Source organism: Anser anser, assembly GCF_964211835.1.
Source record: "Anser anser genome assembly, chromosome: 1".
NCBI classification, from domain to species: domain Eukaryota; kingdom Metazoa; phylum Chordata; class Aves; order Anseriformes; family Anatidae; genus Anser; species Anser anser.
In genome coordinates this window covers 95,915,695-95,928,019 of record NC_139720.1, presented here as the reverse complement: position 1 = coordinate 95,928,019, position 12,325 = coordinate 95,915,695, and the positions used below count along the sequence as shown (strand labels likewise).

Genomic DNA, 12,325 nt, shown 5'->3' with positions numbered 1-12,325 from the left:
GGTCGGTGCGGTTGGAGGGACCCCAAAGACCGCCCAGCCCCAGCGCCTGCCGTGGCAGGGGCGCCTCCCACCGGACCGGGCTGCCCAAAGCCCCATCCGTCCCTCACGCAGCTCGGGTCTGTCCCAGCTGCTCCGGCCCCTGTCGCAGCGTTGCGAGAGCACCCGGACTCGGCATCAGCGTCTGCCTCTTCGTCAGGGGCACCACGGTTCGCTTCCACACACAGGGCTTACGGGTCTTTTGGTGAATCCGGGCAAAATTACAAATGCGCTTTTTGTGTTTACTCGTGTCAGCAGAAGTCCTGCTTTGTGAGTTTACGCGGATGTCACCTAGGCACAGCACGCGTATCACAGCTGTGTGTTTTGTTCGTTGTGGATGTGATGTGTTTCTAACCTTCCTTTGCAGCGGAGGTGACACAGGTTAACCGATTCGTTAAAGTGGTGTTGAATCCTACAGCTACCTCTAACAATACTTCCCATGGTGATTTTGTTTAACTTGTTTTGAAGAGCCTTCGGTGACAGGGACTGCATGATGTCCTTACATAGTTCCATTACTTCATGATTTTTATAGTCGCTGCTTGTATTTTTTCCTTATACATTCCTTATTGCAGCTGATGCCAGTAGTTACTAGTTCTATACATGGCAGGCATAAAGGTAACCCATTTTTGTGTGTTACGTGCAAAAGAACTTGAAGATTATTACTTCACTATTCTATCTTTTCATGTTATTCTATGCTAAACAGACTTTGTTCTCTTAGTATTTTCCTATTGATCATGTGTGTTTAAACTTTGGATTTTTTTTCTACTGTCTGCAATTTTCTCTAAATGTGGTGTTTAATCTGCATATTATAGGCCAACTGAGGTTTCACTGCTGCCGACCAGCACAAAATTCTTGTTTCTTGTGTCTTAGATATTCAGTGACAAATTAGCCACATTTTTTTTCCTGGCTGCATTCTCCTGTTGAACTGCAATCCTCTGTAACTTTCAGATCTTTTCCTGTGTTCTTGCTGTCTGGCTAGATTTTCCCCAGGTATTTGAATTTATTTTCTTGATCATCGTTGTAGTAATTGGCCTCTGTAGAATTTCAGACCATTTCTCAGCTAATCAAAATCACTTTGAATTCTGCTTCTGTTTACCAAACTGCAGTCTCTCCCAGCCTAGTGTGAGCCTAGATTCTGAACGTGCACCTTCTCTGTTTCATCGTCAGTGTAACACTGAAATAAAGTATGAAATAAAACTAGATGTGGGACGGGCCATTTTGAGACTCCACCGGAAATCATCTGCCAGTTTGCAAGTGAAATATTCCTAATTACTTTTGCATACAGCAGTCAGAACTGCTCTTTAATTCAGGCTGTGATTTCCTACTTGTCAGAATGTGGGGTGTCTTGGATTAAAAGTCCTAGCAAAGCCAAGTGTGTCACATCAGTGACTTCTCCTTTACTCACTTAGGTCAGTTACTGTGTAACTGGAAACTGGATATGATACGATTTGTTGTTGACACGTTAACGTTTTCTGCTTTTTATTATCATGTCGTCTTAGATGCTCAACAATTGTCCGTTTAATAACTCGTTCTGTTATCTTCCAAAGGCAGCAGTGAGGCAGCTGTCCCAGCCTCATCCTCCTCCAGGGCCCGGTGGCCTTTCTCTAGGAGTGCTCAGAAATAAGTGTGGTTTGGGGTTTCTTTGGCTGGTCCTGGTGGTTCGTCCAGGACCATTTTACTGCTAACATGGGTATGTTTAACTTCTTCAAACTGTTCTTCCTTTCCCTGTTTGGCAGCTCTGTCCCCTGATTAAAACCAAATGTGTTACTTCTCTGGTTGTAACCTGCTTAATTGCTTTTGTAAGTGCTGAAGCAAGAAGAAGCTGTGTATTTCAGTCTCCTCTGCATTATATTTTGTCTGTTCTCTTTCCCTGTAATGTAATGGGCTGCTCTTTTGATTTTCTCTGACATTTCATGTATTATAGAATGCAGTTTGTTTCTTTCATACCTGCAAAGCAGACAGCTTTCCCACTCAAGCACCCTTTCTCCTACCAATTTCCTAAAATACAGTAAGAACACTTTGGTAGCTGGAAGATGATGGGAAAATAGGTGTTACAGGAACGTGTGCCACCCAATTAGGTAGGCACATGGCATCCCGAGAAAGAGATAAGTTACCAAACTTTTAGACACTGTGACTTTATATACCTGATCCATCTCAAACATTTTCAGAACATCTTTTCTCAGACACAATGAATTAAAAAATGAACAACTCCTTCCAATGAATTCAAATGTTGTTCTACAAGTCAGGTTTTAACCTCAGGAACCTAATTATGTTCTGAAAGCAAGGAGAACTCTGGTAGAAAGCTTGCCAGACCCAGAGTACTGTGTTGCATATAGTCAGTAGAATAAATTATGAGTTATGATTGCATTAGTTGTAACATGTATATCTACTCAGAAAAAAAACCCAACCGTGTTACAAATCATATCATAGCCACAGAAAGAAAAGTATAATAACTTCTAGTTGTTTTAATTCAGAGTGTACTAGTGTTAGACCTTACACTTGGTTTGCACGGAGCCAGTGCACGGGAAACTTGGTTGGGTGCGTTGTAAAACCAGGCACGTAACTGTGGGGGAAGCTAAGGTAAAGGAGAAATGTCCTGAAACACCCTGCAGTTATTTGTCCATGACAGCGCTTTGGCCTAAAGGTCTGCTAGTTGTTGGAAAGCAGTTTTCGTTGTCATCAGTTGACAGTATTTCAAATCAGCTCTGATGCATTTTGGCATCTTGATTGTGCATGTGTGACATATGGCTGCTGTGGACCGTGGGCAGTAAATTCCCTGAGAGAATCTCGCTTGTTTCCTTCTCCAGAGGTGGCGTTTCACCTGGCTGCTGGAAGTAGTTACTCTTTTTATGGATGTAATAACGCACAGAGACATGTTGGAGCATCATCTCGAAAATGTTGATTTCTTTTTATTAATGAGTTTGTTGCACTCTGACACCTGAAAGAGTTCCAGATGTAGAAATCCACCATTTGCCAGAGGAGAATGGCCTCTGCGTGCAAGCAGTGGTCATACAGGTACAGAGCCTTATTGCACTTAGGCTGTCTGCAGGTGCACTTGCATGCTTTCGTTTCCTTCTGCGTTGTTTTTTTTTAAAAAGAAAACCATTATTCTTGCCCCCACAGCTCTCACAACTGCAGAGTACATCACCAAGACTCTTTGCAGAGCAGAATAGACAAGTACTATTTCCATCTTGCACATAAAGAAATCAAGGCACATAAAAGCCAGGTGGCTTTGTCTAACGGGACGTCATCTGGATGTCATCCGGCTTTGGTTTTGTGGACGCGGAGGCACATAGTTAGTGGAATTAGAGCTTCCAACTACCTTAGTTCTTTCTGCAGCATCGGGGGAAATAGATATGAAGTTGGCTGTCCTGGGGTAGCTTGCCAGAGCATGCAGTCATGTAATTTTTACCACAATCTTGAATATATCTGGAGATGAGCAGTTTAATGAACTTCAACAGAGAATTTTACAACTACTGTATTATGTGTTTATTTTTATCAGTTCACTACTAAATAAAACCCAGCTTAGAGAATATTGGAAGTTCTTGGAAACATGGAAGTTCTTGGTTAAGACAGGGAAGAAAATGAGTAATTTTTTTAATTGAGTAATTATTTAAAATTAGTATTTTTTTAAAAACAACTCTGATTCATCACTGGAAAAGACTTTGTGTTTTGGAAATGAATCTTAGAAAATAGGAAGCAAATCAGCCATTTCTAGAACTTGGCCACAGTGAGCCCTGGGTTGCTCATGGTCCAGCACTATCATATTGTGATCAAGTTTTCGGCTGAAGGCATTATAAGGCAATACAGCTCCTGAGGCAGTTGTGGACTATACCTTGGTTTACTGGAGTTTAATTTGGGAACCTGTAATCTCAACCATACTGGATTAGCTGGTAAGATGGGATGACTTGGTGAAGAGTGGTCATTCAGAGATGAACATACAAAGAGACAAAACTCTTCCCCATTCAATAGAGTTTCCTGAACAAGGGCACATTTATAAAATAATTTTCCTTTTAGTCATTTGCCAATTATGTACTTTTTGTTGCAAAACAGTTGTCCTTTAAAAAAAAATAGCGTTTTCTTTTTTTAAACTTTTGTGGAAGAGATGCAAAACCTCTCCCCCAGAAAACTTCCTTAATGCTTGAGAAGATTTGCTTCTTTGGTCTTCAAACAAGGGTCAGTTTCAGTGGGGTACAAGCTGGTGGTTACCCTGGTTTTTCATCTGCAGAGTAAGTGGCCTGAGTCTTTCTGTTGTAAGCTGGCATGACAGAAACAACCGCAAAAACAGGTTTCCTTACTTAATGGCTATTACTTGCAGCATTTCATTACAGGGAAAATAAAACATTGTATTGCACGGTGAGTCTTACGAGCATGAGAAGTATGATAGCATTTCTTTTTGAACGAATGTTTCCTAGTATTGCTAATTTTCTTCTTGGGCAGGTAGACTATGCACGTGGCAGAAGATGTAGCTGATAAAATAACAGAATCTTTGGGCCTGTGCAAGCCAAATGAAAACTGCTAAAAGAATACAGCTTTCAATACAGCTTTCCTGTGAGCTAAATCTGATCGAGCAATGGAAAACATTGTTCCAGGAATTGTTTTGGGTTTGATGCTGCCATCTTTATGGCATTACTTGCTATACAAAATACCACCCTGCATATATAAAGTTGACAGGTTCAGAATGCATGGGATAAATTGCCTCCTACTCTAGCCAACTCTCGGCTGTGGCTTGCAGGAGTTGCCATCTCTCTAACAGTAATTTTAGATGCAGTGATAGCTCTTCTGACTGATGTGTCTGAAGTAGCTGACAGCATGAAAGGCAAAGTGATCTAGTTATCTAATGAATGTATCATTACATAATGATACATTCCATATTAATCTCCCTTTATCACCCAGAATTGTCTCTCAGGATCCTTCAGATTATAGGTACAGTTCCTAATAACTTTGGCACATCTATTCTAATTACATGGGTTTGTTTGTTTTCTTTTATTATTTTATTTTGCCAGAAACCAAAGAAATTCAGGGATTACTCAGTGAGCCACTGTCAGGAGTGAAAAGAAAAGGTGCCAACTGAAAGGAAAGTTTGTAATAAAGAAATAATGCGGTTTGATGATAGAGACGGTGGTTATTTAGAGAATTGTTCCAGGCAGATTTCATGTGGATAAAATTTATGCTGAAGGATGTTGTATCAGAGGTTTTAATTTTGTTGAAAGCACATCTGGACTTGGGTTATTATAAGAACCCAACAGATCTGCGTAGGACATGGACAAGCGCGGGAGGATGGGTGTTACCTTTGGGCAAGAAGCGTCCAAACTGACAATAAAAATCATGGAATTGGCATTTGGGTTGGAAGGGACTTCTCGGGGTTATCCAGTCTGGCCCCCTGCTCAAAACAGGCCTAATCAGAGCAGGTGGCGCTGTGCCGTGCCGTGCCCGGACAAGTCCTGAATGTCTCAAAAGGTGGAGATGCCTCTCCTCCGGGCAGCCTGTTCCAGTGTCTTGGTTAAAAAACAACAACCAGCTGACCAACCAAAAACCCCATAAGGTTAAGAATCCTACTTCGTAACTGGAACTTGCCGTGTTTCAGCTTGTGTCCTTTGCCTGTTTTGCTGTCAGTATGTGTCCTGTGCAGCGTGTCCCCCGCTGGCCCTATGGGCTGTAGTCAGGCCACCCTCGCCCTCCCCTTTCCCTGGCTGGCCAAGCAAGCGGGCACCGGTGTCTCAGCTCCATCTTGCGTGTTGTGTTCCCCAGCCCCTGACTTTTCTTCCTCTTTTCAGTCAGTGGTGTCCATTTTGTTTAAGCCGAGGGAATAGGGAGTCTCGGAAGAGTGGTTTGGGCTGTTCAGTTGAGCAGTTTGACTAAGTTGTGAGTAGCGATGAGTAATCACTAAAAGTTCTACCTCATGGATGTGGTTGGACTAATCCTCCAGAACTGTTTTGTGTTCACCTGTGGCCTTACACAGGTGGAAACCGGGTGCACTGGCGCCTAAGCAACCTGCCAAGATCACCGAGTACCCTTTAGTGAGTGGAACCCAGGAGTTTTCTCCCAGTTGACAAAATGGAAAGAAAAAACAACATAAGGATTGATGAGTAAATGTTGAACCTGCTTAGCAAGTATTTGTATGTATCATGAGAATATCCCCTGATAAGGTGAGCACATACAAAAGGTAGACATTCTTTTTTTCTCATGCTAATACCTATAGGTAAATACATTTCCACTATGAGGTAAGCTCTGCGAGGTTGCCCTTGCAAGTTGTCCTGGGGTGAAGAGTTCTGTTACTCCTCCAAAACACGTGGCATTGGCATTTTTTGGAAGCTGGGTATTGAAGAAGGCTGTGTGACCCCGTTTCAGCCACTTTCCTGTATTAAAAGGACTAAAAGAATCTGTGCTTTATAATTTAGTCTTTTTATCTCGTTTTGCCATTTAACTAATTTTGAGGCATAGCGTACTTGAAGTTGAAATAAGGTGTTCAACCTCCCTTTGAACACTAGATGGTGCTCCGATATTTGCAAAGTGGCTCTTGGCGATGCAGACCCGAGAGCCTTGTTGCATCTATTTGCATGGGATTCTTCATTAATTTTAACCATCTTATTCATTAAAAAAGTCATGCTTCCGCTGCAGAATATGCTAACGTGCTTGGAAAGAGCAGCCACACAACAGAGAGGTATACACATGGGAAGGGGAGGATGTGTGCATGCATACTTGAGGCTACGTACCTATTCTTCCACATGAATGCCATGCATATTTAGGTATGATCTTTCACTAAACTTAGTACCCCTTCTATTTTTATCTTTTCTCTGTGTTCATACTCTTACTGCAGTGTCTAGGAGTTGCAGTTGTGGAGCAGGACTGCATTATGCCATGTGTTTTCTAGTTACCTGATAGCAATGCTGTCCTTGCCTTGCCTGATGTTCTCTCATATGGCACAGTTTGTAATGACCGAGCTACGGCCTCGAAGCCTGAACATCCCCAGCTCACTGGGGAGAAGGGGTGAGCTGTGGTGTGGATCCTGTCCTTGCAGCTGCGGGACCAGCAGAGGTTGCTGGTGGCAGCTGCAGAGCCTGGGCTGGGCAGGGACAGCAGCCCTGTTCTGGCTGCTTCTGCAGGCCTCTGGTTTCTGCACTGCAACGAAGAGTCTGCAGAAGTGGGAAAGGAGGGTGAACGAAATGAGCTGCCTTTGCCTCGTTTTTCAGAAAAACAAGGTGGGGGGTTGTACCTAAGTAGTCTGGATATTTTATCCATTAAATCTTGCTGTCCTTCTGTGGACGTGCTGATGGTTGTTCCCATTGGAATAATGGACCATGATGATGGTTATTCCCATTTTACAAAAGGATGAAGTGGGAAATACAACCTCCTTTTTCTGAAAGTGCCGAGCATCAAATGCACTAATGCAGGGGATATCTGTCGAGGTGAAACTAAGCGATTTGACCAAGACCTCGTACAGGTTTGTTGTTCTTCAGTCACTGCCCGCATCCAGCGGAGACCTTCATGTCTCTGGAGACTAATGTAGGCTGCTCAAAACTGTGGTGACAAAAGTCCTCTGCTCTGGAAGAGAAGTAATTTTTGTTAGATGGTTAGAGAAATCTTCATAAAATTGACCTGTAAAAGGTTACTAGGAATGGCAGAGTTTAAGAACAGGATTCAAACTACCCACTCTGTTTCCCCTGCCACACAGGTTTTTTCTTTCTGACAGCTTTACTCCTGGGAAGCTGCTGAACAGCTTTTGTCATGAGAACTCCTGTTCACAACTAACTTGTCATTAGTCTGACAGCAGATTAAAGGGTATATGACCACAACATCTGTGCTAGCTGAGATCTGGATTTAGTCCACCTACATTAGAGTTAATATTTGACACAATCTAGGAAAAAATAGTGTGTTAACTTCAGCATTTGGTTAAACAGTAGTGCAGGCAAAGTAGTTGCTTTAAGTGCCCATAGCAGTGAATAAGCAACCTGTAGGCAGGGTTGTTTGTGTACTTCGGGGCATCGTAAATCTTTACTACACCGTTACGTACCCTGACTGTTCAAGGTGGATGCAGCACGCGTGGTCTTTGGAACATTCACTCGAGCTCTGGGGTGTTAATGCTGACTGGTGTCAGCGGGCCGAAGGACACCGGCTCCCTTAGCTGTGATTCCAAGGCAAACAATTGGTTCTTGTTAAGAACGATTTTCAGAACATTGTTATAAGCTGAGATAATTTAAAGATGCTGAAGGCATTAGGATAGCCTGAAGTGCTGTTGAGAGCTTTCGTTCAGGATTTTTAGGTGTTTCCTTTTGAACCTCTGCTTCCAGCTGCTCATAACGATCTGAAACTTGAACCATTCTGCTGGAAATTTTCCAAACAGCTTCTACTGGGAGTTGAAAGTTGAATGGATGACTTGAATAAGAATTTGTGGAAAACAAGTTGAAATACTTTCTCAGTCCTAATAAATAAGCAGACAAATAATAAACAAACAAAAAAATAGATAAAAATTCAGTGTTCCTCCAAAGAGCTTTTGTTTTGAATGGCTTGGAAATTGAAAGCTGGCGTTTTGACAGAGGAAAGGTGTATAAAAGGAGACTACCTCTGAGTGTGACTATCAACGTTAATGTTTGGATGAGTTTTGAGCCTTTCAAAACTGTTTTTCCTGTAAGTACATTACAGGGAGGATTGTGTAATGGGATGTGCACAGGTAGCTAAGTGTATGTGCAGCCCTGTTGTCCTTTCTGGGGTCACATGCAGACACTAACCTCCTATTTCAAAGTCAGAGACCCAGCATCCAGCAGCTGACCATGGCAGTGTTGGTGATGCCACTACTAATGGATTTTGCAAAGCACCTAAGCTGTATCCTGAAATGTAATTATGCAAGTGCCCCAAGTCTGTGAGATGACTTGTGTTACAGATGCTTTTCTGAGTCAGGGAACAGCTCTGCTTTTGCTATAATCACTGTCACACTCTTCCTGAGTTGGTGGAGGCAGGTAGGAAAATGCTGAGCACTACTGACTACTACTAGAGAAATTATATGGGGCCGTGTAATTAAAGATTACAATAATATAACTTGTGATCTTCACCCTTATAAAGTACATCCTGTAGCATGCATTAAATGGAGAGATAGTCCCCTCAAAATAAGTGTTAGCTGGTCTTCTAAAGCTGCACTTGTCTTCACAGAGCAGTAGCAGCAGTATGGGGTCCTTCATGTGTTTTAGAGAAATTGTATTCCAACATCATTAGAAAAATAACATGAATCCTATAACTAAGTACTTAATTATAACATGTAATTGAAGAGGGTTGGAGTTAAGAGTTGAGGATATCAGTTCTTGACTCTCTTACATGAGAGACTGGAGGGGGAAAGAATAGGTTACACTAATCACGCCTACATACTACACAGAAAGCCTGCAGTATTTGCATAATCTAGTAAAAGATGATTTCTTCCTTAGCAAATCGGCAGAACAGCCTGATAACATTGTTGTTGTGAGGTGGGAATGCAGATTTCTAAATCTGGGAAGAAAGTTTTGGGTCTTCAGCCTTCTAGAGCTGTGCTCACCAAGACCCCTGCACATACGGAGTAGATTTATTGAACTGAAATCCCAGTCAAAGGTGATGATTAACTTGGTCAGTGCTACAGAGACAGAAATATCCCCACGTTACTTGGCAGCAGAAGGTCCGGGCAGCAACGGCCATATGCCAAAAAGCATGTACATATGCCAAAAGGCATCTGAGAAGCTGGGTACCAGTAGTTGTGGGAGTCAGGTAACTGGATCTGGAGGAAGTAGCACCTGTTTATGGCAGGGGAAGCGTTCTAAATGCAGCAGTGTTTCACCTGTTTAAAAGATTTCCAGAGTTGATTAAGATTGTTGAAATTTTAACCAATCTTAATTAGTTTCTAATAGTTGTCTAGAAATTCTGTGAAATTTTCAATAGGTAGGATTTGCTTTATACAAGGAGAGAAAAAAAAAAAAAAAAAGGAGACTTCCAGAATTCACTGGTGAACTTCTGAATACGAGGTTTAGTTTGAGAATTGTCTGTAGTCAAGACATTGCCATGGAAATTGCAGTTGCCAGATGTTTCTCAATTTGCAAGTGATCTTTTTGACTCTCTGAAGAAAAGCCTGTCAAGAAAGTGGTGGGAGGACCAACAACAGCAAGGGGGCTGTGGAATTGGAGTTATAAAAATTATACCAATGCCTGTGTCAGAAACATGGACAGAAGAGGAGGAGGAAAATGAGATTTGAGAGACAGAGCTAATTGAGAGCTCTATCTGCACAGTGTTGTGGATTTATGTTTTGCCTGGAAAATATCCTGTATTAAAGGAACTGTGAAAGGTAGAAGATGGGTTGAATAGCACAACATAATAAGTGTGCATTGCTGAGGATTCATTTTGGGTTTTAAGGTGCATTACAATGCTGAAAATGAGAGCACTTTCTGCCACTTAAAATGCTGTTCGTTAAATGCCACCGGTATGTTTGAAGTCTCTTGTTTCTTGCAAAATTGTCACCAACATTTAATGGCTTAGCTGTTTCTGCACTTTTTTTTTCCTTTCCCTTTTCTTTCGTAAATGGATATTTTTCTTTTAAAGAATTATTGATGATAGGAAATTACGCATAATGTGCAAATGGAATTTTTCATACAGCTGCTTTCAGCCTACTTGCCTCAGAAAAACAAAATTTATGTGATCTCAGTCTGCATGTGTGTATCTGACCACTGTCTTGTTCCTCCCTTTTCTCCCCAGTAAGTTTGAAATTACTGGCAGATTTCAGTCAGAGGGATAATGATGTTCCTCCAGATTTCATGGTAATGCAGAGGGGGAAGAAACCTTCTAAGGCGTCTTTAAAGAAAGACTTCATTGTGAGCTCAACCCTAGTTACACATCAGAGAGTCCAGGTGGGTTTGAGCCTTTATTAAATGCTTGAGCTGAAGAGAAGTTGCAGGTAAAACAGTCGGGGATGGGAAACACGAGTAGAAAGAACCAGGGCTCATTATTTCTTGTGTTTGCTTGTCATTTAGTAAGGACAAGTAGTCCTAAAGAAAGGCAGAGTGTAGTGGTACAGAAGTGTATTTGCCTAGTACTGTTGCCTTCTGAAGTTGTACATACAGGCCTTCTTGTTCAATCAAACTGAAGGGCATACAGTGCCTGGAAACTAAGAAGACAGACATGTTTGATGAAGCAGCAAGTGCTTTGCTCTGTGATAAAGTGACACTAGCTATTTTGCTAACCGTTCCTTTGCTCTCTGAAAAGCATCTCGCTGTAGCAGTCCAGTCATAGACTGTATGAAAGGAAGTGATGCTGTTTGTTTTGTATAAACTAGAATTGCTTTACAGCTTTTAGAGTACAAGTATCCCATTTATTTCATAGAATCCCAGGATGGTTTGGGTTGGAAAGGACCTCAAAGCCCACCCAGTTCCAACCCCCTGCCATGGGCAGGGACACCTCCCACCAGAGCAGGCTGCCCAAAGCCCCATCCAGCCTGGCCTTGAGCACCTCCAGGGATGGGGCATCCACAGCTGCTCTGGGCAGCCTGTGCCAGGGCCTCACTGCCCCCACAGGGAGAGCATTTCTTCCTTATATCTCATCTAAACCTACCATTTTTTAGTTTAAAGCCATTCCCCTTGTGCTATCCCTGCACTCCCTAGAGTCCCTCCCCAGCTTTTCTGCAGGCCCCCGTTAGGCACTTGGAAAGCTGCTACAAGGTCTCCCTGGAGCCTTCTCTTCTCCAGGCTGAACAACCCCAACTCCCTCAGCCTGTCTTCATGGGAGAGGTGCTCCAGCCCTCTGATCATCCTTGTGGACCTCCTCTGGACTCGCTCCAACAGCTCCATGTCCTTCTTGTGCTGGGGGCCCCAGAGCTGAACGCAGCGCTCCGGGTGGGGTCTCACGAGAGCAGAGCAGGGGGGCAGAATCACCTCCCTCGCCCTGCTGGCCGTGCTGCTTTTGGTGCAGCCCAGGATGTGGTTGGCTTTCTGGGCTGCAGGTGCACATTGCCAGCTCGTGTCGAGTTTCTTATCCACCAACACCCCCAGGTCCTTCTCCTCAGGGCTGCTCCCAATCCATTCTCCTCACAGACAGTATTTGTGCTTGGAATTGCCCCGGCCCAGATGCAGGTACATTTACTAGTGCCTAGAGTGTGGCAAGGCCTCCCAGAGTAAGGATTTTATTAAAGTTGGAGGAAAGGAGGCACATAAGGTTAAGTTGTCTTGCCTGAGGTTGCACAGGCAGTCCAAGAAGAGCTGGGAGCAGAGGAATCCCGGTCCCGTTTTCTAACTTCCATCAACCTTTATTTAGCATCTCAGAAGACTGGTCATGATTTTTTTTC

At 43.0% G+C, this 12,325-nt stretch overlaps 1 protein-coding gene across 8 annotated transcripts in view; it reads left to right on the top strand.

Moving 5' to 3' along the window:
* Positions 1 to 12,325, top strand: part of NME7 (NME/NM23 family member 7) — a 96,610-nt gene that overhangs the window by 406 nt on the left and 83,879 nt on the right. The window contains exons 1-2 of one of the 8 annotated variants that reach the window (XM_083820429.1): positions 92 to 206; positions 10,744 to 10,895. The exons of 1 other annotated variant lie outside the window; for it this stretch is intronic. In XM_083820429.1, the coding sequence (XP_083676555.1) occupies positions 10,803 to 10,895 (93 nt within the window). In that variant the 5' untranslated portion in view covers positions 92 to 206; positions 10,744 to 10,802. Of the gene's footprint in view, positions 1 to 6; positions 242 to 270; positions 307 to 326; positions 652 to 696; positions 1,727 to 2,843; positions 3,052 to 10,743; positions 10,896 to 12,325 lie in introns of those variants that run through there. 6 more of the 8 variants (XM_083820430.1, XM_083820431.1, XM_083820434.1 and 3 more) reach the window with 6 other exon arrangements.